Source organism: Daktulosphaira vitifoliae, unplaced genomic scaffold (assembly GCF_025091365.1).
Source record: "Daktulosphaira vitifoliae isolate Bord-2020 unplaced genomic scaffold, ASM2509136v1 Scaffold_4, whole genome shotgun sequence".
NCBI classification, from domain to species: Eukaryota; Metazoa; Arthropoda; class Insecta; order Hemiptera; family Phylloxeridae; genus Daktulosphaira; species Daktulosphaira vitifoliae.
Window position 1 is genome coordinate 26,767,621 of NW_026099575.1, and position 26,999 is coordinate 26,794,619.

The 26,999-nt window shown below is 25.5% G+C and overlaps 3 protein-coding genes across 5 annotated transcripts in view; 2 read left to right on the forward strand and 1 right to left on the reverse strand.

Annotated features, from left to right (window-relative positions):
- The window catches only part of LOC126904067 (uncharacterized), a 140,832-nt gene that overhangs the window by 88,017 nt on the left and 25,816 nt on the right, over positions 1-26,999 (reverse strand). The window lies entirely within an intron of this gene.
- LOC126904091 (uncharacterized) lies at positions 12,448-17,704 on the forward strand. 3 transcript variants are annotated; one of them, XM_050682810.1, is made up of 7 exons: positions 12,449-12,603; positions 13,966-14,034; positions 14,859-14,882; positions 15,259-15,282; positions 15,765-15,788; positions 16,855-17,007; positions 17,101-17,704. In XM_050682810.1, the coding sequence occupies exons 1-7, from the start codon at positions 12,555-12,557 to the stop codon at positions 17,508-17,510; spliced, it is 753 nt and encodes a 250-aa protein (XP_050538767.1). In that variant the 5' UTR covers positions 12,449-12,554; the 3' UTR covers positions 17,511-17,704. The 3 variants fall into 3 exon arrangements, with proteins under 3 accessions (XP_050538769.1, XP_050538768.1, XP_050538767.1); XM_050682812.1 differs by lacking the exon at positions 15,765-15,788 and having other exon boundaries at positions 12,448-12,603; XM_050682811.1 differs by lacking the exon at positions 15,259-15,282 and having other exon boundaries at positions 12,448-12,603.
- LOC126904077 (uncharacterized) lies at positions 23,978-25,355 on the forward strand. Its single transcript, XM_050682732.1, has 2 exons — positions 23,978-24,930; positions 25,005-25,355. The coding sequence occupies exons 1-2, from the start codon at positions 24,054-24,056 to the stop codon at positions 25,064-25,066; spliced, it is 939 nt and encodes a 312-aa protein (XP_050538689.1). The 5' UTR covers positions 23,978-24,053; the 3' UTR covers positions 25,067-25,355.

The window sequence follows — 26,999 nt, forward strand, 5'->3', positions numbered from 1 at the left end:
ATAATGTGAATATCGGAAAAGTTCATACTGTTGATTTTATTTATAACCACATTGTCCAAATACACTATCACTTTTACAAGTGTAGTCGTCGAGTGTCGATGTTGTCATAAAATAAGAAGAGTTTTCTACTTAATTAGTCATTCCATGAAAAAATTAAATTGAGTTTTTTCCAAAGTCATAAAAATTTCGTATTGTTAGCATCTGAGAGAAGTCAAGGAGCTTAAAATAAAAGAACGATTTACGGTTAATTATTTTCAAAAGATTTCTAGACGGGTAGATTTTCTGAAGGGTGTGTATAGTGGCGTTTGTAACTAAGTATGAAAAATGATAGAGTTTTCTAGTAAAATTAAAAAAGAATAATAAAAAAATGAAAAAAAATATTGTTTTCTATTGTGTATACCGATTTATAGTGAGACGATTCCGTGAAGCAAAGAATAACGAACAAAATAATAACAATAATGACTACTTTATCTTCTCTCTGGGTAACTCCTCCTATTCCGCATCACTGCTGTAGCCGCCTTCTCCCGTTGTGTTCTCGTCCCAAATAATAATATAATAATAATAATAATAACAATAATAACAAACACACACGAACATTTCTATTAGCGGCAATGTTTTCATTTCAACGGACGGCGTTATAGATTTGTGTGCAGAAACGGTGCCGCCGCCGTAGCGGAATTGAATCCGTCTCGGCTGTCAATGGCGATAATAACAATATAATAAAGGTAATAATAATGAAGATATCAAATCAAACGCGTTTGAGTATGTGTGTAGAAGAGGCTCCAGGTGATTTATCAACAGACCAAATAGGAACGGTACTTTTTTCTTCTGCTGTTATTATTTTTCTTTTAACGTCGTTCTAAGCGATTTGCCTGAGGATCGGTCCAAAAAACGGTCAATATATCTGTACATATCACATACTGTATAACAGCAATAATTGGAACGCCGTTGATGAGATCAGCGGATGTGCGGCCGAAATTATTTCTGAAAATAACAATTACCACAGACCTAGTGTAACTGTTAGGTACCGGAACAACGTTAAGTCTCCTATCACAGCAATTGGTCTCGATCGTAAAAAATAATTTGAGATATTCTCTCTGGTATTCGTCGAGTTTGGTTTCGTGGGCTTTTGTTTCAGCTTTTGCGATAGCTCTTTGACGGAAACCGCGAGAATCCATACAATACGAATTCTTCGAGCGTGTCGAAGATGAGTTTGTATTGATTCTGTCAAATAAGAAAATAATTTTGCTTTATCCGGAACATTATTAGTTTTCATACTGCCTCGGCCATAACTTTTCAAGGCTGCCTTAGTGTTTTTGGGTAACCCAACACGTCGTAACAATCTTCTTCTTCAACAAGCGTCGATGGATAAGTATACGTCCGAACGATCTCCTCCATCGCTGTTTAAAAAACCCAGTTGGTGACTGACAGATAGTAAATTAATAGTTAGTGGCGGTCAAATGAAAGGTGATCATCAGGAGGATAAATACCTCTGATTGACAAACTCTTTTTGACATTTTTATTATATATATATTGAAGACTTTATGCATTTAAGAGTTATTGAGTATGGACAAATTATTAATCCTACAAATTCAGTAAATTAAATTTCAAGTGTTATTTAATATTTATTAAATTGTTGGTAAATTCGACGGGGCAAGTAATATTCCAAAATAAATTAATAAATATCTAAAATAAGCTTGATAAGAAAAAAAACATTAATGCATATCTGGTAGTCCAAATAACATCTCGATATGTAATACCAATAAAAAAAATCTGAAATACTGAGACACAGCCCCATGATGATTTGTATCATAAGAGTTATTCATCCTCTGCCATGGCAAAGTCAACGACCACTACTGTTAACAGCTGATCGTTGAGTACATACTTGCAATGAACCACTATGGGACTGTCGTGATGATGTTTTGAACCTATTCGGCCCTCATTCTCCATAAACTCTATAAGCGACACACTAGACAGTAAAATTAATTTGTATAATAACTTTGAACATAAACATGTTTTCTCTTAAAGAACTTTTAAAGATAATAACTGTATTGATAAGCTGACAAAAGTTTGAAAGTTAATTTTTCTTCTTTCATTGCATTTTTTGCATTTAATAATTATAAAAGCATTTTTACCTATTATACATATATACGATTACTACACATTATAATTATTTAATTCGATGGCATAATACTTTTACTACAGCAAATGTATTTTTAAATACTGATTAAATAATTGGAACGTAAAGAAAATAATTGACTTATATCGATACTATAAATGTGTTCATTATGCCAAAAAAATGTCAATTGATTTTCGAAAAGCAACAAATATAAATTTAATTCTATTTTTATACTATGTCAAAATATGTTTTTGTTGTATTAAAAATTCAAGAATAGCAAAAGTGAATACTTGAAAGTCGGTTTTTTATTTTATAAGCTAGTTAAATGCGTACGTTGTTATTTAACGAAATAAAGTTCAACACATTATTCTGAGGTATGAAGATGATTAAAATAGTGATTAAAAACTGATTAATCAAAATATATATGAAATTAAAAGCACCAAAATTAATTTTCTTAAAATATTAATTATTTTAAGAGACATTCGAGTGACTAGTGTTAAAAGAATCGCCCTGTAATTTAATATGCTCAGTATTTAGAGTTCAAAATGAGAATTTTGTGTTTGACATCATTTAAAAAGTGTCCCTTTTATCATTTCTGCCAAAATTTCTCTCAACTTATTGTTGGACATACTTGCACAATGTTCAGCAATATATAATGTAACTATTCTTAAATGTAACATGAGTAATTATATTGATACACGGAACGTACAAAATAGTTAAGGTAACACAGTTTTCTCTATGATACTCTGTCTCTTTAAGCCTCGATAGTATTGACTATAAGATTAAATTTGTATGTAAGTCTTATCAAAAGATATCATTTTAAGAAACGTTGATACTTAAAACATCAAAATTGAATAGTGTGACAGAAACACGCATATTTTAATAAATTCTAATAATTTCTTGCTAATTACACAATACAGTTTTTCTTTTAATTAATTGCTCAGTTGCTAATTTCAAACTTTTCAAAATAATTATTATTTATTTTATGATTAGTATACTTTTAAATTGTATACAAATGTTTATAAATTGAGTAGAAATGCTCATTTGCTAAAATGATTCACACATAATATGAGAATAAAAAATATTAGTTCTTTCACGTTCAATATTATAACTTTATAAAAAATTAATTAAAAGCATAATTCAGGCTAAAAATAATTGTTTATTTTTAAAACTATGAACACGCCAAGTGAAAATAAATATTACAACTTAGTTATTACCATTTCGAGTCTCGAAGTGAATTTTTAATTAATTGAAGTTTACGCGCGTGATTAGCAGTCTGTAGTCATGTCAAATCCGAACAAAAGAAGACATGTCAGAAGTTTGTTAAACAAGTTTAAATCCTTGAGAACTGTAAGCAGTGAACAACATTTGACTAGTGCATACAAATAGAAACGCACATACGTCATCGATATATTTTTATTTCATAGATTCTGAAAAATAGAGTATATAGGATTTCATTGCTAATTCAAACTTACAGAAACAAAATGGCAATTACTGCTAAACGTTTTTCACGTAAAAATGCACGAGTTTCGCGAGATCGCATTCCCGACATTATTTTACAAAGTTCGGCAAAAGACCTAACAAATGAAATTGTGCGTAGGTATAACTTAAAGTATTTAAGACAACTTGTAGGTAATTATTTGCAGGGCCTTAAGACTTTATCACGCATACCATATCCGAACAAGGAACTAACGAAAATGTCAAATCCGACGATGAAGAATATCGAACAAAATATTCAAGTATCGAGGGATTTACATAGTAATGTCACTGGAAAAACTGATCAAATTATTAAGGCAACCGAACAAAGCGTAGAAAGTCGCGATGAAAACGAAATGCACGTACTGTCTGTTTTGAAAGAAAATTTTAGCGAAAAACTCGAGAGGTTGCAATCTCAGCGCGCCGCGACCAAAACAAATGAACAAGAAAAAAACCTAAAAAATCTTATTGAAAATGGTTATATGTTGGGTAAATTCCACGAAAACATTCGAAAAGAATTGACGTCTAGCGCTACTACTGGCCGTTTGAATTCGCAAAACTTTTACACCGTTTCCAACAGAAGTCTTATTGTTAGAAATATAAGTAGTTCAAGTGGTTGCAGCTCATGTGGTATTTTATCTGGTGGCGAAAAAAGATTAAACGACACCCGTCGTTCTATGGAGACGAATATTCACGCAGAACTTGGAGGCAATGCAGGTGCCGGCGATTGGCAAACGCCACGTAGGAGTGAACAAGACGTTGGACAAAAACTTAGCCATGTTTTTTATAAATTGGAATATTGTAAACCATCAACTAGCCGCGAAGTACTAAAACATAACGCCAGAGTTCTTGCGTCCACGAGGTTGGAAACCAAAATGGAGACGGACGATGCAGGTAAGTCAAATGTTATGAACACAGAGCGTCGCCAAATGCTAACCCGCTGCTCACTTTTTATAAATATTTAAACGCTAATATCTTAAGAATTAATATTGCAAAACTCAAGTCTTAATAAAATGCAGTTAAAATTTTACAACGATAAAATAGAGTAATATAGTCAGTAACCTTTATAAGGTATTTTTTCTTCCGATGACTCGAGTGACGACTACGAAGACGCGTTTGATTATTTCGAGAGTTCTTCAAGTTCAGACGACCATCTAGAATCTTGGAACGAATATTAAAAAAGTAGTTACGTAAACGTAATTTTTACGTGATTATAAATCGGGTAAGTAAATAGATTTTTAACTTTGATTTTATCTCATTATTTGTAATATTATAATATGAAGGTATTAATAATCATATTTCTTTTCTGTTCAGCTTCTTTTATAGTTTGAAAAATTAGTATTTTATAATTATGTAATGGAACGAATAAAAATAATTATATTTTATCTACACGTGTGTTAGAGAATGCTAAAAATTACATTACATTCAATATACTCGTGTTTGTGATGTCCAGAATCTTAAGACTAAATATTTTTTAAAATTTGTCGGTATTTTTTGAAAAAAGAAAGATTATTACAATGATTGCATATGCGCCGAGTAAAACTTTTAGCTATTTTTTCAAACAAATAACACACCTCGGATATTGTAAAAGTAAAATTAATTAATTTCGTAACAATTATTATTTTTAATTTTAATTATCACTCGAATTATATAACACTAACAGTGTTAATAATTCATCATATTCGTCATCTCCCAGATGTGTAAAAATAATTAAATTAGATTTATACACATTCAAATATTCAAGAACTAACAATTAAAGGTTATTGTAAACCCACGAAAAATATTTCATTATGTATTTTAATAAAGTTTGGCTTCGAAAACAAGAAGGAGTGGACACTTTGATAACATATGAAATCATAGAAAATATTTTAACGGCACATTCATCTGAACAGACAAATTTTTATATAAAAATATATAAGTATGTTTGCGGGTCGTGATGTTTTTTGCCATTTTGATAGGCGTCTATTTGAATGTTTTAATATTGGCACAAATCACGTTCGTAATACATAGTTACAATGTTTTTGCTTTGTTGACATTGGTATTGGTTTCCTAGGCATACACGGCCGTGTCATAAAACCCCTCTGAATTGCCTTTAAACCCAGTACGGCTTTTATAGATCTGTTCCATAGCAAAGTCCACTCCTTTCTTTTAATTAATATTTAATAGAGACAGGAATATTGCATTTTTTTGAGAGACTATGAGCTAAAAAAATCAAAATAAAAAAGTTAATTATGCATTCAGGATACAATTTTTGATCTTGGAAGATATAAATTGATTCAAAGTAATTCGTTATTGAAGTAAGTCAATACATTTAAATTAAATTATTTATTCGGGTCTACAAACACCACGTGTTGTTAGTTTTTGAAAATATTTTTTATGAAGATATATCCACTACAAATTTTTAACAGAACGCATTTGGGGTTTTTGGAAAAAAATGAAACAAGTTGTTCATAAGCTTATTATTTATAAAATTATCTACATGGAGTACATAAGTTACCATACTAATTTTAACACCTATTACAAAACTGATAAAATGCTTTATTTTTTACAATTTTTTTACATAATTAAATTAAAATAAAATTGTTGGCTTTCAATTTTAAGAAGCTTCAAGTACAGTTTGATTTTAGTTTTATTGTTTATCAATTATATATATATATATATATGTTTGATCTGATAAAAAAAGGATTAATTTCCAAGGACAAACCTTATCAACTATACTTCATTCTTAAATGAAAATAAACGGGATGATTGTGATAGTGACTAACATTCGTATTTAACAAAAATTTTATATATTTTTACATAAAAAAATACAATCTTTAAAAATAAACGGATGCCAGCTAAATAATCCTCAAAACTTTAAGATGTAATAAGAATATCAATAATATGAATCAAATAATGATATAGTGACACATATGTTAGTTATATTTAAAAAGAAGTACGTAAATGAAAAGAGTTTAGCAATGAAATAAGAAATGAGACAAAAATAATTTATTAAATTAATTACGTAGATGAGGTCATATAATTTATTTAAGGTAGTATAATAAAAATTAAATTTTATTTTATTTCACTAACAATAATATATATTATATATGTTAGTTATAAGCTAATAAATAATAATAATCTAAATAGTAGATTGATGTTTCAAAATATCTAATCATAGTGAAAACAATAACCATTTAGGACGAAGAAGGATCAACAACACGCACGAATGTAAGTAAAAAGCGCTTCATGCGTTCTCTCCTATGGTGATAGGTATGCTTTTTTTGTCGGATTATTTTTTTGTCTTATTTGGCTTCCCTTTTGTTTGCAGATGCGGTTTTTCGCCCGTTCGGGTTTTTGTCCGCATTTAACTTAATTATGTTTATAAAAAATATAAATAAAGATAACCTAAATAACTTAAAAACCTTATCTTGTTTTTTCTTAACTATCTTAAATATTTATGTCTAAACTTTAATAATTATTACAAATAAAATATTGTAATTTTCTACTAATATTAATTACGTTTAAAATAAATTATTACTATCGAGATTTGATATGAAGAATTATATTTAAGAAAAATTTTGGAAAATGTATTATAATTTTCATTTAATACAATTCCATACTATGAAGATTAAAACTATTTTGTAACTAATAAAAGAAAAAGGTTTTCAAGAAAATTTTAAAATTAATACTTAAAAATTATAAAATTATAAAAATTGCATACAAAAATACCACTTTTTTTTTGCAAAAACGCAAAGGAAAAATAGTTTTATAATTCAAAACAGTATTTTTATTCATTTTATAATTTTTGTGTTATTTCAAACCCATTGTTAGCTAGTACAAATTTTTATTAAGCTTAATAATGTAAATAATCTGGGATTATAGTATTGGAGTGAATTAGGGGTGTTTATTCGACCCTAACACAAAAAAATATTTCTACGCTACTGCATATTTCAACAACTAATTTGTACGTTATTGAGTCCTTTTAAAATAGCTCAAACAAAATTTATAAATCCAGTCTCCATTTTTCATCAACCAAAAAAGTTTTTTGCTCGATTTTTCGAATTTGAACACAAAATTCATTTAAAAATAATGTGTATTTTTTTATATAAAATGTGTGTTCTAATAATTACACCAAAACGTTTTAAAATAATTTAAAAAGTTATACTTATCTACTATTCACCAAGGATAATAAATATTCGAGTACTTTGAAACATAAGATAAGATAAAAGGATGCTACCCAAAAATAACTATTAAAAAAATGTCGCAGAAATGAAAAAAAATGATCTAATCGGTAAATATAAATTTTTCATCCTCATCCATATTTTTACCTTCGGGTCAGCCTTAACAAAAAGCTTTAATTACAAAATATTCATACACACATAGAAAATAAAATTAATAGCATATGAATTATACATTTTCAACTTCAATGGCTCCAACTAAATATGATTTGAAAAAAAAAAATAAAGAATACTAATGTTAGAGACGTAAATAAAAAAAAAATTTATTAATTTTTTTTAACAATTGATAATTACAACGTGTCAAGTGTTAATCATCACTAATGTTACGCTAAAGTACAAATGTCTTAAAAAAAGGTAAAACCACAACAAACATAAAGAATTTTGATTAATTAAAAAACAAAATAGTGAGACAATACTTCTGGTTATGAAATATTCTATGGGCCAGAAGGATGCTCAATGAGATGGACACTAAATTTGAGATAAAAATAAAACAATATCACAGTGAGATCACAGTACAATGTGGACGTGGCATAGTTTGGTCAAGTATAATGATATCTGATAGTGATTAAAATCACTATCATAAAAAACACTTCGATGCATATCTTTAGATAGTGTTTAATTTTAAAATATATGTGGATTATTCCAAAAGTTACATGATTTCCTATTTCCTTATTTATATCCTGATTAAAATAAAGTATTTCGAATGAAAGAGTGTTATAAATATTATTTCTCATTTAAAAAATTGAATTGATCCATACACTTTTCAATAAGTTATAGCATTATAAAGTTAAAAATGTAAAATATAAAATCGAGAATTTTCACACAATAATAGTATTTGGTAGCCATTTTCACCGTGAAGACAAAATAAAGTCCAAAATTTTTTTTCCATAATCAAGTATATTATAAAATAAAGTATAAATATACCAAATGATAGGTAAAGGCATCATGCATCTATATAAAAAAAAAATTATATTGATCCATACATTTTTCAAAAAGTTATAGCATTATAAATTTAAAAAAATAAAAACGAATTTTTTAAAAAAATCGAATTTTTTTTATTAACTCTGGATATCTGTTTTCATCGTGAAGACAAAATAAAGTCCGAAATTGCTTTTTTCCATAATAAAGTATATTACATTAGCTTTAATTAATATATATATAAAAGTGTCAGACTTTCCGGAACATTTTCAAAAGTTAACCTTTTGTAAAAAAGTTGCCATTTTAAACCCCCCCTGTGGGAAGGTAAAGGGTCAAATTTATAAAAAAAAAATCACCAAATGATAAGTAAAGACATCATGCATCTATAAAAAAAAATTATATTGATTTGGTCATTTTTAAAAAAGTTGAAAAAATGTCAAAAATTAGCGATTTTTAAATTTGTAATTTTTTTGGAGATTTCCCCCATTTAAGGGGAATGATAGACATTTTTTTAATTTTTGAGTGTAATGTCTTCGACTAGATACGATTTGTGATCTTTTGACGTATCGTTGAAAGAAATCGGATTGGTGAGAGCTGAGAAAAAGTGATAACAGGCACAAAAAAAAACACATCATAGTAAAACTAATACTTTTACAGCTTCGCATCGAAGCTAATACAATAATTTATGTTACAAATTTAAAAAATCGTTTTAATAGCACTCAATTTTTATGTACTGGATTGATAAGTTCAATATAATTTAAAATATTAACTCTAAATTAAATTATTTTAATTTATATAAAATATAATAATAATAAATAATGTGTACGTATGAATACAATTATAAAATATCATAAACAACATGAAATATTTATTAGATGATGCGTTTCTCGTGCTCGATATTATATCAAACAACTTATTTACCACAATTCAATTCAGATTTTTGTATGAAAAAATAAACAGTTTTATACTTAATGACATCAAAAATCTTATTTAATAAAAGTTCATTACATTGTATTGTACAAATAAAAATTTATTTTCTATTTAGCAGTAAAATTGATTTAATATAATAAAAATATACATATTGGATGAAAATGTTAGGAATATTATTCATATAATATTCACTCAAGGACAATTGTTCAAACAATTTAAAAACTCATTATTTGTTTTCTATTAATACAACTACGTGTCGTTTTTCTTTTCAAATAGTCCAAAGTAATAACATTTTATATAGACAAATTGTATTGTCTAAGAAAGCAATTGATGCATCCGTTTTGAAATTCAGTTATAACTGAAATAACACTATGCAAACAAATAATAACATATGTCGCAAGCTGTGGACAATGTTAATAAACCTTAGAGTAATATACGGTCAAAACAGTTTGCCGGTATGCATTTTGGCTGACCCTGGGGGGGTTGAGAAATGGAAACGTTATCTGCGTCAGTACGATTGCATTATTATCGTTACAGAGAATGCCAAGTGACTTGGAAATTAGAAAAGTTTTTGCACGTAGTAAATCAACATCTCACTGGGATCAGATTATATATACTCTGGACGGCTAATGACAGTTGTTTCTACGTACCTGCATTACATGAAAATATATCATTATCCATTATGCATAGAGTCCTCAATGCATTTTGTACAAATGTGAACAAACGCATGAGGTGGCGACAGTTCACTGGAATATTCTTCTATTAGACATAACAAAGGGGTGAAACAATGATTACATTACTGTAGCGACTGACAGTTTGTTAGATGGAACATTCTTAAGGTATTTTAATCTTTTTAGACACGCATTCGACAGGTACCATACAATCTCAAAACTGGTAAAATGATGTCGTTCAATTTTAAACGAAACTCCTACTCAAAGAAATAATGAAACAAAATGACACGTGTCTATATTATAATATACAATCAGTTAGCCAATATAATCAATAAATTATATATTTAATTTAATTTATATTTTCTAATATTATAGCTAAGCCTTAGCAAAGTATCGATTAATCATTGTTCGTTTGCGATAGTATCGATTATACCATTATAACCGAATATCGATTAATCGAATACACCAATTATACCGACACAATCGAAGCATCAATTTCGAATATGGTAATCAAGGACGTATTAAAAAAATTATGATGGCAGAGCACGAAAAATTGTTTTTCATAGATAAAGTAGAATAAATTTAGATGACTTCCTTTTGTTAAAATAGTCCGTTGCGTCCTGTGAAGGTGACTGGGTAGGCACTTGTCACTTTTAAAAAATTCATGTTATTAATTTCATTAGTCGTTCACAAAAATTAAATTGGTGTGAAATACAACATACTATATGGGGTTTATATTTTTTATATCACTTAAAAGTATTTTCATTAGTCTTCACTGTGTTTTACCTTTAACAATAAAAAGTAAAATATTTTGTATTATGGATGCCAATTTTTGACAAGTGTCTAGATTTGCATTTTTAAAATGTGTAAAATTTAAATATTAGAATTAATATAATTTTTTTATTATAGTTAAATAAAATTATAAGTACGAAATTGTGTTGTAATTTTTTTCTATCTTATTATCAAGTTAATAACAGGATTTCTCATTAAAAAAAAAACATTTAAGATGTTTTGTAATTAAACAAATGAAAAAATAATAATTTAACTACACGTTATTGAGTTTTCTTAAGCTAATATTTTTTCTGTTTATAAAAATGTTAAATTATCGATAATTTCTGAGGAAATGAGTGTTTTACCGAATTTTGATCACTCTGTATGAATAAAGTTGTCAATAGTTACATTGAAATCGCAAGCGTAATGAATGAAATTTTTTTAATCGTGTGGTTTATGATAAATTGATTGCTGTGAATAACTTGAATTTATTAACTTGTGTTAATAAATACTAATGGTAAGTAATAAAGTATAATTTATATTAAAATATACCACTATATTTTCGAAAATTACAGTAATTTTATTTAAAATGTATTAAATAATTTAATTTCAAATAATTTTAATTGTACATAAAAAATTTTTATAGAACTACAATAGTTGAAATTATCACACGATATCTTCATAACGTCCAATAAAAACTTGTGTATGTTAGTTCAGTTATTATATACCCATTGTATCTTTCGTGACAATAAAATAAGAAAATTAATAATAATAAATTAAATTAATTTCAATTGAAAATAATATTTTTAGGTGTATTTTTTTATTTTATTCCAATATAAACCTAATATCAGTTACTCTAAAAGAAGTTTCACTTCATCCGCGCGTACTCTTAACACGCACTGTTTTTTTTATATTTAAAGAACCTCCATGTATGTTAAAAATGGGAGTTTTTTGTAAAAAATCACCGTTTTTGTGTTATTATAATTTATTACTTAAATTTTTTTAAATTATTTATCTTTATACTTTAGAGCAAACAGTAAAGTCATATAGGATGTGAGCTATGTACTCCCTTCACAAAAAAAAAAAATATAATAATGAATAAGATTAAGTGTTAATTATAAATATTCTCAGAGAGGATTTTTATGTGAATCAAATATGTATTTTTAAAGGAAGGTGCTGCCCCTTCTGATTAAATATTAATTTATAGGTTTTAAGTACCCTGTATTTTAAGAAATCAGGTCACATTTAAAAATGTTGCTTATTCTTTACATTATTAAAAAAAACATGTACCGTTAAAAATTTGCAAAAACAGTTGGTTGAAATCACATATAAATCTGAGTTAAATGACGTTAAAAATAATAAGTAGTACTCTTACATTTTTTTCAATAAGAACACTGTATTAATTTAATTTAAACAATAATAATTAATACTATTTTATATCATCAGAGGATGATTACATTTATATTCTATTTTACTATTGTCCTGTTGAGTTTAATTGGTACAGTATAGTTTTATCTTTTATTATCTTCGTTGCTAATCTTTTATTGGAAATATGTATTAAAAAATGACAATTAATTTTACACGTTTTTATTAATTAAAAAAAAAATAGAATCTATTTAGTATTGATAATATTACCTCTTAATATAAATTTTTTTTTAAACATTTTATTTTATTTACTGAAAATTCTAATTCTTGACAGATAAGTTTTAAGTGCAAAAAGTTGATGACTTTTTTTATCACTTTTATTTATTATTATCTATTATTTTAATTAATTATAAATTTAAAATAGCGAACTTTTAAATTTTGATTGATTTTCTTTTCAAAAACATTAAACATATCATAATTATTTTTAAAATAGCGTCTTTATTTTAAAAAATAAGTATTTTAATAATAGGGCATGGTTTAAAAATCATTGTAAGGTATAATAGTCAACCCCAAATAGTTGAGATAAAGGCTTTTTTATGTTATAGTAATTTTTTTTTCTAAATACGCCTCTAGACTATGCATAAAAAATAAAACAGCTTCTATCAATACACTTTATAATATAAGACGTGTGTTCAGAAAATAACAGGAAGTATTTAATTTTTTATTTTGTAATTAGTCGTTAAGCTTAGACAAGTTTTTATGAGCTCGGCGATTTTCGTTTTTTAAAGAAATGTATTAAAGGATTTGTATCAATTTTTGCATAAAAAATAAAATAAAGCGTGACAACCCGAAAAGATGCCCGGATTTGTGACAAAACAATTCACGGCTTTTGCATCATGAAAATGTACCTGCTCATGTTTAATTACTTGTTCGTTAATTTTTGGCCAAAAACAATACTTTAACGATGCCCGAGCCTCCATATTCTTCGGATATGGCTCCGTGTAACTTTTTTCTGTTTCCAAAATTAAGAAAACCTTAGAGGGCCGTTATTTTACAAGCATAGACGACATCAAAAGCACATAGTTGAATAGCTGATGGCTATGCCAAAGATGGAATTTGAGAAGTGTTAGAGTTGGCACAAGTGCATAATATCTAATATGAACTTTTTTGAAGGCGACAACATTTATGTAGACAATAAATACACCTAAAACAATTTCTCCTGATGATATTTACTACGCAAATCACTTCGTCAGTATATTTCCTAATTTCACATTTAATTAAAATTATATTTTAAAGAAAAATATTTTCCGAGTTTTATATTTAATACAACGTTTAACTCTAACCCTGCATTATTAAAATTAATAGTTTTAAGGTAATTGGTTTTACATAAAAATAAAATGTAACACTTAATTTAAATAACTTTTATATTTTAAATTAATTTTAAAACTATACAAATGAAATAATTTAACATAACAATTAATTCAATTTTTTACAGGACAAACACAAATAAAAGGATGTTTTATTTTTAAACACAAAAAATCAGATAACGAGATTAAGCCTATATGTAATTAAAAATAATTTTAACCTTAAGATATATTTTTTTTCTTTATAAATGTCAAAATTAGATTACAATTTAAAAGCTATATAGTTTTCTACAATAAATAACATATATAATTAGAATATATTAAAATAAAATAGTTTGACATGAGTACATGATTGATGTGTCTCATAGTTAAACCACCTAAAAATTAATTAATTTTGTTTACTGATTAAATGAATTACTAATTATGAAATTTTCTTGTAACGACTTATAAAAAAATTATTAGATCAGTTTCTTTTTAAAATAATTCTGTAAAATTTTGGGTGAAGTATTGGCTACTCATTAAGAGAAAATTTCGATTTCGCGTGACTGTAGTCTGAATGGAAAAGTGCTGAGTAGAGGTTTTTGTAATTATTTGATCTTTGAAATTCATACATAAAAAAACATGAAAAAATTATGAAAATATGGCCATAAAAATTATAAAATGCACAAAAATTGTAATTTTTTAAATATAACTTTTCCATGTTGATAATACATATAATAGCAATAAAAAAAAACTATATATAATTGACTTGATTAGAATTTTCTTTAATATTAATCTTGCACAATATAAATTATGTTTTAATAAATTTATGAAATAGTGTAATCTTTACTTAATATTATAATTTTCAGATGACCCAAAATGGAAATTACCCAAAAAAATACTATTTTAAAAATCGATAATTTTCGACATTTTTTTTTTTTAAATTGCTATAACTAAAAATATAACACAATTTAAATTATGTATTTCTTATGTATTAACACATTTATAAAACAGTATAGTTTTTACATAATAATTTAATTTTCAGTTGACCCAAATGATACAATAGATGGTAATTAGAAATTTATTAATACATATTGGTATATTTATTATTAAATGTAGATTTATGTAGATTTGAATTATTATTCACATTATAAAAAAATAATTTAGACTGGTTATTAAGTTTGGACTCATTTTATTTCGAAAGTTATAACTACTTTAGCATTGATGAATAGTATTTAGACTAGACATTACTTTTAAATTAAAAAAAAATGTTCTATGTTTCCTTAAATGGAGGAAATTTCCTAATAAATCATTTTTTTAAAAATCGTTAATATTTGACATTTTTTTTCTTAAAACTGCTTTAACTAAAAATATAACACAATATAAATTCTGTATTTCATCATTTATAAAACAGTTAAGTATTTACCTAATATATTAATTTTCAGTTGACCCAAATGTTACAAAAGACGGTAATTAGAAATGTATTAACATACATATATTGGTATAATTTTATTTAATGTACATTTGATCATAATTCACACTATAAAAAAATAATTTAGACTGGTTAGTAAGTTTGGACTCATTTTATTTCGAAAGTTATAACTATTTTAGCATTGATGAAAAGAGGTATTTTTTTACTATGTTGTGTTTCTTTTTTATTTATTATTTTTTTTTTTTTGTTTTGTCTGTTACCACTTATTTTCAGTACTCAATGAATTTTGATGAACAATGTGTCAAGAGATCTCAAATAGTATCTAGAAGAGACATTACTCCTAAAAATTTAAAAAAATTCTTATGTTCTCCTTTAACAAAATAAAATTTCCCAAAAAATCGATAATTTTGGACATTTTTTTTCTTAAAACTGCTTTAACTAAAAATATAACACAATATAAATTATGTATTTCATCATTTATAAAACAGTAATTTATTTACCTAATATAATAATTTTCAGTTGACCCAAATGTTACAAAAGACGGTAATTAGAAATTTATTAATATACATATATTGGTATATTTATTATTATATGTACATTTGAATTATTATTCACATTATAAAAAAATAATTTAGACTTGTTGATAATTTTGTACCCATTTTATTTCAAAGTCATAATGTAAATACATTATAAAAAAATAATTTATATTTTCCCTCGTTCACTGTAAATAGTGGAAATGTACAACAAAATTTTAATTTTAAAAATCGGTAATTTTGACATTTTATCAATTTTTTTTTCTTAAATCTGCTATAATTTTTTGATAAATGAACTAACCAAAATTACATTATTTTATTGAAACCTTAAGTGATGCCCTTTAATTTAATATTTTTAAAAATCTGACACTTTACTTGCTCATAGGAAAGAATTCAAAAACTTTTTTTACAAAAATAACCATTTTCAACTTAACTTATAAAATTTTCTGGAAATACTCCGTTCTTTAAACATATGTTAAATTAAAGCTTATGTTACATACTATAAATTAAAAAAAAAATTGATTCTTCTTCGTGTAAATGACTGCCGTAGTAGAAAAAAAATAAGAGTTAATTTTGCTTTTGGAATAATCCACCAATTTATTAAAATTAAACATTATCTACATATTTACATTGAAGCGCTAATCACCGTCTGATATCATCTAAACTTGTCCCAACTATGACGTAACCTCTCTGATAAAGTTTTTTTGTTATAAAAATTAAACAACATTTATTCTTTATTTAATAAATGATAAAATAGTAATAAAACTTCAAGTTACACAAGGAAAAAGAGAATTCACAAGCAGCTTGCTATTTTGTAAAATTAGATTAAATTTTTAGTTACATTTGAGTATACATTAATCAAAATATTTAGTTTTATTTAAAGTAAGATAATGCAAAATAGATAATAACAGTTTACACATATTTATGACCATAGTAAAATTTGTTATCTGTCTTATTTATAAATAATATGAAAAATATTTCAAATGGTTACAAATAGAAAGTATTCATCTATTTTGAAATCTAAATGCTATAAATATATTTATAATATAAACTTTTAACATACAACAATTGTATAGATAATTTATGTAATATATGCTGTATGGAGAAAAAATCAGTTACATTGCTCCCCTGTGGTCACACTGTAGGAAATTTTTGCGCAAATAAATTCTCAATAAGCAAAACTGATTGTCCTTTTTGTACAATAAAAATAAAACAATTTGAAAACATGGGTATGTAACACAATCACGTGCAATTAAGTTAATTTTTTACACTATTTTTTAAAAATAATTAATCTATGAAATATTAAAATTTTATGTTTTTAGTTAATTTGTCAGATATAGAACTTGATGAACATAACCCGTATCGATTTCGTCACCTTACTGAAAAAGAATTAAATCGTTTAAAAGAGAAACTTAAAAATGGTATGACTGATGAAGAAATTATAGCACGTTTTTGGTTTCTTCAACGTGGCCAAGAACCTGATAGAGATCTACTGAAAGACATTAAAAATTTAAAAAAACTTGTTAATAATAAAGAGATCGCGTGTCTAAAGAAGGAACTTTTGTCTAATATATCAAATGAAATTGTTTTGTATCGCAAAAAGTTTAAAAATTTTTTAAAAAATGATGATGAAGAAGCCATGTTAGTGAAATATTTTCAACGATTACTAATAACTGATATTGTCGAAAATATTACAAAACGAAAAACGTACACTAATACCTTACCCGAATAATTATTTATTGACTTATTAAATTAGTTTTCATGTACCACATTATAAAATTTTTTTTACTAAATTGTGTAGTAAAACTTAATGAAATTTATATCTAATAGCACAACGAATCTTAATATTTATTGAAACTAATAGTTGTTTTGTTTTTGATCGAATATAGTTTTAGCACACAACCTAAATTCAACATAAGTTTTAATTTTTTTAAATAAATAATTAAATATGTTTTATATATTAATATTTTTATGTAAATATCTTAGGGATAATTTAATTTTAAGTTAAAATTACATCTCCTTCATGGTTTTTTCATTAATTAAAATATAATGTTTGGTGGATGAATATAAAATTTTTTAGATAAACTATTTATTTTTTCAAATAAAAAAAAAACGCGAAACAAAAAATGTCAATTGTCTGTATTTTTACAACAATTTGGTTAGGAGGGCGTCAAAGTACTTTTTTTGGTGCATCAAAAAACATCTTGGAAGAGCAATAATTCTGGATAAACAGGTGCTCGTAGAGATATGATTATAACATCAAATTAAATATGACAACATTATCTACATATTTGCATGGGTGATTTTTAATAAAAAATTTTTGAAAAATTGTATTTGCCTTCAAAGTTTATATTTTTAAAAAATTTTTTAAGTTTGTATAAATTTGATTTATCAAACATCGCTCATGTTCACATGTAGATAATTATGTCATGTTTAATATAACATATTGATCACCTCCCTATAAACATCCGTTCCTCTAGAATCGTTCTCCCGAGACAACTTTTAGGATATTTGTGCAATTATTTATGCCGTTTATAAACGCACCTATTAGAGTCTGTTGCAAACCTGAGACCATCGAAGGCGGCGGCGACTTCGAAAACCAGTTTGATAACATCAGGAAATTGCTATCGTTCAAGCAGTGACGAAAACAATAATAATTGTATTTTACAATGAGCAATGTTTTCTAATTTACTAATTTTAGCTTCGATGCGAAGCTGAGAAGGTATTAATTTTACTATGATGTGTTTTTTGTGTCTGTTACCACTTTTTCTCAGTTCTCACCGAACCGATTTCTTTCAACGATACGTCAAAAGATCACAAATCGTATCTAGTCGAAGACATTACACTCAAAAATTGAAAAAAATTCCCTCGTTCACCGTAAATGGCGGCAGAAACCTCCAAAAAAATTACAAATTTAAAAATCGCTAATTTTCGAAATTTTTTCCATTTTATTTACTTAAAACTACCATAACTTTTTCAAAAATGAACAAATCAATATATATATATATTTTATAGATTATGATATCTTATCTATTATTTGGTATACTTTTTTTTATAAATTTAACCCTTTACCTGCCCACAGGGGGGATTCAAAATGACAACTTTTATACGAATAATTAACTTTTTCAACTAATTTTTTGAAAGTGTTTCGGAAATACTGACACTTTTATATATATTTTAAATTAAAGTTTATGTAATATACTTTAATATACTTTAAAAAAAAAAAATTCTGAATTTATTTTATCTTCAAGGTGAAAATAGCTACTGTATTCAAAAATATGCTATTTCTGTGTTAAAATTCTTGGTTTTGTATTTTATTTTATTATAAGGGTATTACACTGATTTTCATAAATATTATATTAATCTAATTATAAAATCTAATTGTATAAAAAGTTAAACATATTTAAATTATTTTGTTTCTTTGAAGTCGAGAAAAAAAATAACTTTAAAATTTGAACTAGCTAAATTTCCATTTTTATCAAGTGACGAATGTGAGGTACGATAACGGTAACACTGTGGCACTGAATTTTTTCTTAATTCTTTTTGAGTTAGAAAAAGTGTTTAACTCATTTGATTTTTATTTCATTTAGATTTAATAACTTCAATAAATATCATGGATACCATTACTATAGTCTCCTCTCGTGAGAAGAAATTCATATTAATATTATTTTACTATGTGTTTTTTTTTGTAGCTATCATTTATTTTCTCAGCTCTCACTTGACCTACTATTTTGACAAATTTTTTTTTTTTAATTAAACACTATCTACAGATTTACATCGAAGCGTTTTTTATGATGGTGATTTTAATCACTGTCAGATATCATCTATACTGGATCAAACTATGCCACGACCCCACTGTATCCCCACTCCAATGTCCTGGGTTTTTGTTATTTTTCTATACCACAGCTTGTAATTGTTCATCACTTGTGTTTTTTTTTCATTTAAATACCTAAGGTATTTATAAAAAATATATATAATGATTCGATTACTTTTAAAATAGTTATGGCGATTTTAAATAAAAAATAGTAATTTTTTAGTAAATTTCCTCTATTTAAGGGAACATAGGAAATGTTTTTAAATTTAAAAGTAATGTCTAGTCTAAATACAATTCATCAATGCTAAAGTAGTTATAACTTTCGAAATAAAATGAGCCCAAACTTACCAACCAGTCTAAATTATTTTTCTATAGTGTGAATTATAATGAAATGTACACTAAATAATAAATATACATATATATGCATATTAATACATTTCTAATTACCGTCTGTTGTAACATTTGGGTCAACTGAAAATTAATATATTAGGTAAATACTTTACTGTTTTATAAATAATGAAATACATAATTTATAATGTGTTATATTTTAGGCCAGTCAATAAAGAAAAAATGAGGTAAAAATTCCCAACCAAATTTTTTGTTTAAAAAAAGTTGAATTAAGGTATGGATAATGACATACTAAAAGTCCTCATTGATTGGGATTTAGATTTTTTTTACAGCCTTGCAAAAGTTCAAAAATATGAGCTTTTTTAATTTTCTCAAAAAATATTTAACATACAAAAAAACGTTTCGTACAAAAGTTGTTTAAAAGACAATTTTTAATAAAAAGTATATCTTATATTTTTTCATTTAAACTAATATTTTTCGAGTTACTTTACATTTAATATGAGTACTATAATTTAATTTCCATTCTTTACATTTTACAGTTACTTTTTATCATGTTATAATTACATTAGACACAATGTTATAAATGAATATGTGTGTATGTGTGTGTTTATTTATTTATTGTATCATTAAAGTGTAGTGTATATTAAGATAGAACTGATAGAGTAGGTAATTGATTTGACGCTAGATTGTTTAAACCCAACCAAACACTAAATTATACATTTCCAAACAACAATTATATTATATCAATTGCCAACGTAATTTTGTATATTAAATATTTTTTTAGAAAATTAAAAAAGCTCATATTTTTGAACTTTTGCAAGGCTGTAAAAAAAATCTAAATCCCAATCAATGAGCACTTTTAGTATGTCATTATCCATATCTTAAATCAAACTTTTTTGAAACAAAAAAATTGGTTGGGAATTCTTTCCGCTATTCGCCAAAGTTAATCCTTTGTTGACTGGCTTATTATGAGTATAATACATAAATAAATACTATAGTTATTAATTTTAGTATGAAATGGATATTCAATAATTTAATAATGTAATTTTTAGGGAAAAATCATAATAAATTATTTAGTAGTTATATATTTCGTTACTACTATGCCAAACGTATAAAATATAGAAGGGCTTGATGCAAAACTTTTCAAAAACTAAATTTTTGTTAATTATGAACACTGGTCTACTTCTTATCGATTTAAATCAACTCTTTTTTTGAGATTATCACTAATTAGTAATATTTAAATATAAAAGAATAAATTTAAAACAAAAAAAAATATTTATTTTCAAATTATAATTTTTAACGTTTTAAAAATAATTTGTGTAAAATATTAATTTAAACTATCATAGTTAACCTATTTTTGAGTTTTTTAAAGTTAATTTTTATGAGAGTTCATAATTTAAAAATGTAAATTTTTCAAGCTCCTTATTAGCTCAACTTGTAAGTTTGAAATTTATACCATTAAATAGAGGATTTTATGAGGATCTAAAAAATAGTATTATTTAGTTTGTTATGTGGTCAAAAACTTACATAATTACTATTAACAGTAGATTTATGACAAAAGCAGTTTCAACATTTTGTTAAAATCACTATTTTTTAAAATTTTTATCGAAATATATCATTACAATAGACATGATATTAAATATCTACGTAACTATTGATGTTTCAATAGATGCTACAATTGAAATATTAACGACTTTATTAATTTCTTAATTATTCAATAAATATTTATATAGTGCACATAATACATTCTGCTTTTAACTTACCGTGCCGCATTAAATTCGATGAACGTAAAAATGTATAGAATACAAATGATTTAGTAATAAATTTCAAACAAAAAAAGTTCTAATACATATTTTCTAAAATCCATAATTACCGTGATAATTAAAAATATCTTTTAATTTTTATAACGTTGTAAAATTAATACATTTTTGGCTATTTATCATGTACACACCAGATAAAAAAATAATAAACATTCTAATGCTATATAAAATACATAGTGTTTTTAATAAGAGACTACGGAAATTGGAGGGGTCTTCCTTATTAGCTCTAACACATTTTTGCTTCATTTACTATACTTTTGCTTTCATTACCTTCAGCTGTTTTGTAAAAACGATTGTCTGCCTTCTGGTAAGAATACTTCTGCACACTGTAGTGATGGATACACATCGTACGAGGCGAGTGTCCTATCTGCAGAAGACATAGTTTTTCCACGAACGCCACTGCTCATCTCACACTGTTCACTCATGGAAATTTCCGTCTTCTCATAGGCAGTATTAGTGCACTGCTGTGGTCGATTCATGTCTAGGGCCACTCGTACAAGACGAGTACTCTATATTTATGTGCTGTCGATGCTTAACACTACAACGGGTTAAGTGTAACTACTTGCGCATTATTCACACATTAAGCTACGCGACGCAACGCATAAACTAGTATTTGGTTTAACCAGAGTAGGTAATTTTACGATTTGGCTATGGCGACATAAGATTTATTTTTAAAATCACTATTTTTTGTATTTTTATCGTAATAAATCATTACAATATAATAAAAATCACTATTAGTGCCGATTTCCAATTACGAAAATGGATAGCAAATGAGCCGTCTTGTTTCAACGATAACGAATATAATTAATCACCCGTATTATTTTATGAACATTGACGGTAGTGCAATAAAAAAGTTAGGCCTTTTGTAGTGTTCACAGAATGATTATTATGAAAACATAACATGTTTTTTTCATATTTAATATAATGACACCGAACGAATCAAGTATCAACCCATCTTTAAATGTGGAAAATTATATAATATAGGAAAAATATTTCACCAACTATGACTTATTTGACCGGTAGAAATATCAGCAATAAAATAACATAACACTATGACCAATGAAAATAGAGTGAGACGAAGAAGTGTTTCAAGATATCAAAAAATTAAAAATACCACGTAGAACAATTAGTTCAAGTGACAACGTGTGCGATTTACAAATTGACGTCTTTGTTTCTATAAGTGCGTACGGATCACGTGGTTATCTAATGGAGAACGACTGGTAGCGTATAGTTCAACTAATTGCGGTAAAGTCGCTCCGTTAAACATTATTTCACTTGAACTTTATGCCGTCGAATTGTCAGTGTGTCTCGTCCATAAATTGGTCTATTAAATTAGTTACAATATAAATTAATTAAAAAACATGATTGTTAAATCAATAAAATATGATAATGGTCAGAATCAAAAATCGTTATCGCGAGGGTGAAATCTTCTCAGTGATAAACTTTTGCTTCTCACTATTTCGAAGAAATACTTATACTATCAAGCACAAATGTACTATAATTTTTTGTGTATCTGAGCTAGATAATCTTATTATAAGTATTTTATTTTACATATAGAATTTTCATATACAATTGTATTATCAAAGAAAAATACCGAATTTTAAATTAAAAATTTTTCCTAAAACTTCCCTAATTAAAGGGTCTTAAATTTTCAAATACATTTTATTTGTAATATTTTTCTCGAGCTATTACAGTAAACAAAATTGATTTTATTTATTAAAATTTTGTTTTATTATATTATTGAAAAAAAAGAATACACAGTATAATTTCTATGATTTCCCACTTGTACAGGAAACCTTAAAGTTTGGGGTTTCATCTTACATCATTCCTTAAATTAAACGATTACTCATTTTTTGTTGAACTTGGATAATAATAACAAGACATCAATACTATCAAGTGTTAAGTTTTTCATTCGACTATAAATTTTACTATCGAAAGTATGCTATTATTATTGACTTTCGGTTAATATAAATAAAAATAATTAATAGAATTTATGCTATTTGTATAAACCAAATATATGTTTTATCACATACGTAACACTTAGACTGAAATAAATAGTGATAAAACTGATCGAATATTAAAAAAATTGAAAATTTATTGAACATACTTAGTTGAATAAATCTAATATTAATAACTTTAAAGAAATAAATTATTAAACGACAGATGCTTAATCATAATAGTTTACATAATTATTTTAAATAAAACACAGTATAAAAACGTATCTTTTGACATTACGCCGAATTATATTTTGATCAAAATAATCCAATCATAATTAAATTTAATTATAATCCAAATGATTTCATTAAAACTCGCCAAGATAGGTTTTATATTATTTTCTGTGATTTTCTGTACGAAATCTAATTCAATTTCAAGAAAAAACATGGATCAGTTAGATAACTTACTACGGTGTTGCGGATGGAAAAATTTAAATGAGTTGATCTTCATAAAATATTACAATAAAGAACATTATCTTCAAAATTTGATGAAAATACCAACAGACCGCAATAGTTGTAGGCAAAAAATACGAGCTTTGACTATATATCTTGGATGTATATACGCAAATGTTGTGAATAATATTCTTCCTATTATTAGCAACATTGTTATAATTTGTCAAAACAAATTCACAGAAGAGAACGACTTAATAAATGGATTTATTTGCACTGAAGAACTCATAAACATAATATCCTTTTTTATTGTTCCGTTAGCAACATTGATGGAAGGCGCCATGGATACTTTGAATTCATTACATTCCAATCCTTTGTCGTTAGAGAAATATAACTACATGATAAGGCCTCTATTTACAAGAATTAGAAATATTCTTGAATATTTAAACAAACAAACTCTATCACGAGACGATATTTCTACATACATTAAGAAATTAAATATTGTAGATAAATATTTTAATATTACAATATTACAGGTAAATAAAGAATGCAAAATTTATTGTGAATTTGTTTCTCATTGTAAGGATTATTTATGGAATGACTGGAATCTAGAATATACAGCAATAAGCCAAGACATAGAATTAGTATTTTTCAAATTCTTAAAGAGTAAAATTGAAGATTATATCAAGACAATAATTATAGAAAAGTATTTTAATCTGGGGTTTATATTTGATCCAATCACAGAAGAAACGTTTCTACCACTGGCAAATGAGTCACTTGAACTAGGTATTTAAAATAAAAATTATTTTTTATAATATTAACCAAATATTTATACACGTTTTTTAATTTTTTGAATTTAGAATTGGAATTTAAAGCAATTGGTGAAAAGCCTCCAACGGCAATAAAAATAGAATATCATTAAATGTTCTAATAAAATAAAATTTGTTCTTTATTCATATTTTATAATAAATTTCAGTTCACATAAAAACATTTAAAATTTTTAAAGAACCATTAAAATCTAATTATATGTAATTATTTTTAGTAAAAAAACAAATAAATGATAATTAAAGGATAATTTTAAACATAATATTAATTAAATAAATATAGACACTGGATATATTAAATTTTAATCATTTTTATAAACCACTCATGATTTATTGTTTGATAAAAATTTTGTCACATAATAAAACATTAAAAAATTGGCCAAAGCTAGAAAAAGTACTAAACGATGTCCATTTAAAAAAAAAATTGTAATGAATAATGTATTTTATGCATTTTACTTTTAATTATGATGAATAATTACTAAGTAGTTTTTGATATGAATACTATATTAAGTCTTATTATAATAATTAAATGTTTATATGAAATAGATATTAAATAATTTAGTATTGTAAATTTTACTCAGAAATTATAATTAATTAAAAAGTTGTAGCATTCAAGTTAATTATTAAATTTTAGACACTGGATTAATCTTAGAATAATAACTATATTAAGAAATTTCTTTTTGGTGTTTTTTTTTAAATTTATATATTTTTTGATTTATTAATTATTAAGTTTTTTTTCATTTTATCCTTATACCTTATAATGGTATCATCTTCATATTAGCTTCGGTGCGAAGCGGAGAACTTTTTCTCAGCACTCACTGGACCGATTTCTTTCAAAAATACGTCAAAAGATCACAAATCGTATCTAGTTGAAGACATTACCCTTAAAAATTGAAAAAAATTCCCTCGTTCCCCGCAAATGGGGGAAACCTCCAAAAAAATTACAAATTTAAAAATTGCTAATTTTCGAAATTTTTTCACTTTTTTTCTTAAAACTTCCATAACTTTTTGAAAAATCAACAAATCGACATAATTATTTTTTATACTAAAACCTTAAAAATTTACCTTTCATTTGATATCATTTTTTTGAAAATATATCACTTAACCTGCTCATTGAGGGGGATTTAAAATAGCAAATTTTTACAATAATTAACTTTTTCAACTTGATTTTTGAAAATGTTCCGGAAATACTGCGTCCTTCAAACATATATCAAATCAAAGGTTATGTTATATACTATCAAATGAAAAAAAAAAATTTGTCCCGACATCTTATCTTCTATGTGCAAATGGCTGTCGAAAATTTAAAAAAAAATGTAATGTTTGCGATAAAAATTACATTTTATCGGGATGTTTTTTGTACTTAAAACTGCCATAACTTTTTCAAAAATGAACAAATAAAAATAATATTTTTTTGTATTGAAACCTTAGATATTTCCCTTTCATTTGATATAATTTTTTTTGAAAATCTAACACTTATTCTGCTCACTGGGGGGATTTAAAATAGTTATAGCATAAAGTTAAAAACATAAAAAAGAATATTTTTACAAAAATCGTATTTTTTTTATTAAGTTTGATGTCTGTTTTCACCTTGAAGATAAAATAAAGTCCGAAATTTTTTTACCATAATAAAGTATATTACGTTAGCTTTAATTTAAGATATATATAAAAGTGTCAGACTTTACGGAACATTTTCAAAAATCAAGTTGAAAAAATTAATTTTTTGTGAAAAAGTTGTCATTTTAAATCCCCCCCTGTGGGCAGGTAAAAAGTCAGATTTATAAAAAAAATATACCATATGAAAGGTAATGATATCATGCATTTATAAAAAAAAAGAATCATCTTGATTTGTTCATTTTTGAAAAAGTTATGGTAGTTTTAAGTAAAAAAAATTGAAAAAATTTCGAAAATTAGCGGTTTTTAAATTTGTAATTTTTTCGGAGGTTTCCCCTATTTACGGAGAACGAGGGAATTTTTTTCAATTTTTGAGGGTAATGTCTTCGACTAGATACGATTTGTGATCTTTTGACGTAT

What these genes read in the sequence shown, in the direction of transcription:
- LOC126904091 (XM_050682810.1), top strand. Translation starts at nt 12,555, where the DNA reads ATGATTACATTTATATTCTATTTTACTATTGTCCTGTTGAGTTTAATT. An exon ending in CCCAAATGTTACAAAAGACG is followed by an intron (nt 15,283 to 15,764) that starts GTAATTAGAAAT and finishes AATAATTTTCAG; the next exon opens with TTGACCCAAATGTTACAAAA. An exon ending in CCCAAATGTTACAAAAGACG is followed by an intron (nt 15,789 to 16,854) that starts GTAATTAGAAAT and finishes ACAATTGTATAG; the next exon opens with ATAATTTATGTAATATATGC.
- LOC126904077 (XM_050682732.1), top strand. Translation starts at nt 24,054, where the DNA reads ATGATTTCATTAAAACTCGCCAAGATAGGTTTTATATTATTTTCTGTG. An exon ending in AAATGAGTCACTTGAACTAG is followed by an intron (nt 24,931 to 25,004) that starts GTATTTAAAATA and finishes TTTTGAATTTAG; the next exon opens with AATTGGAATTTAAAGCAATT.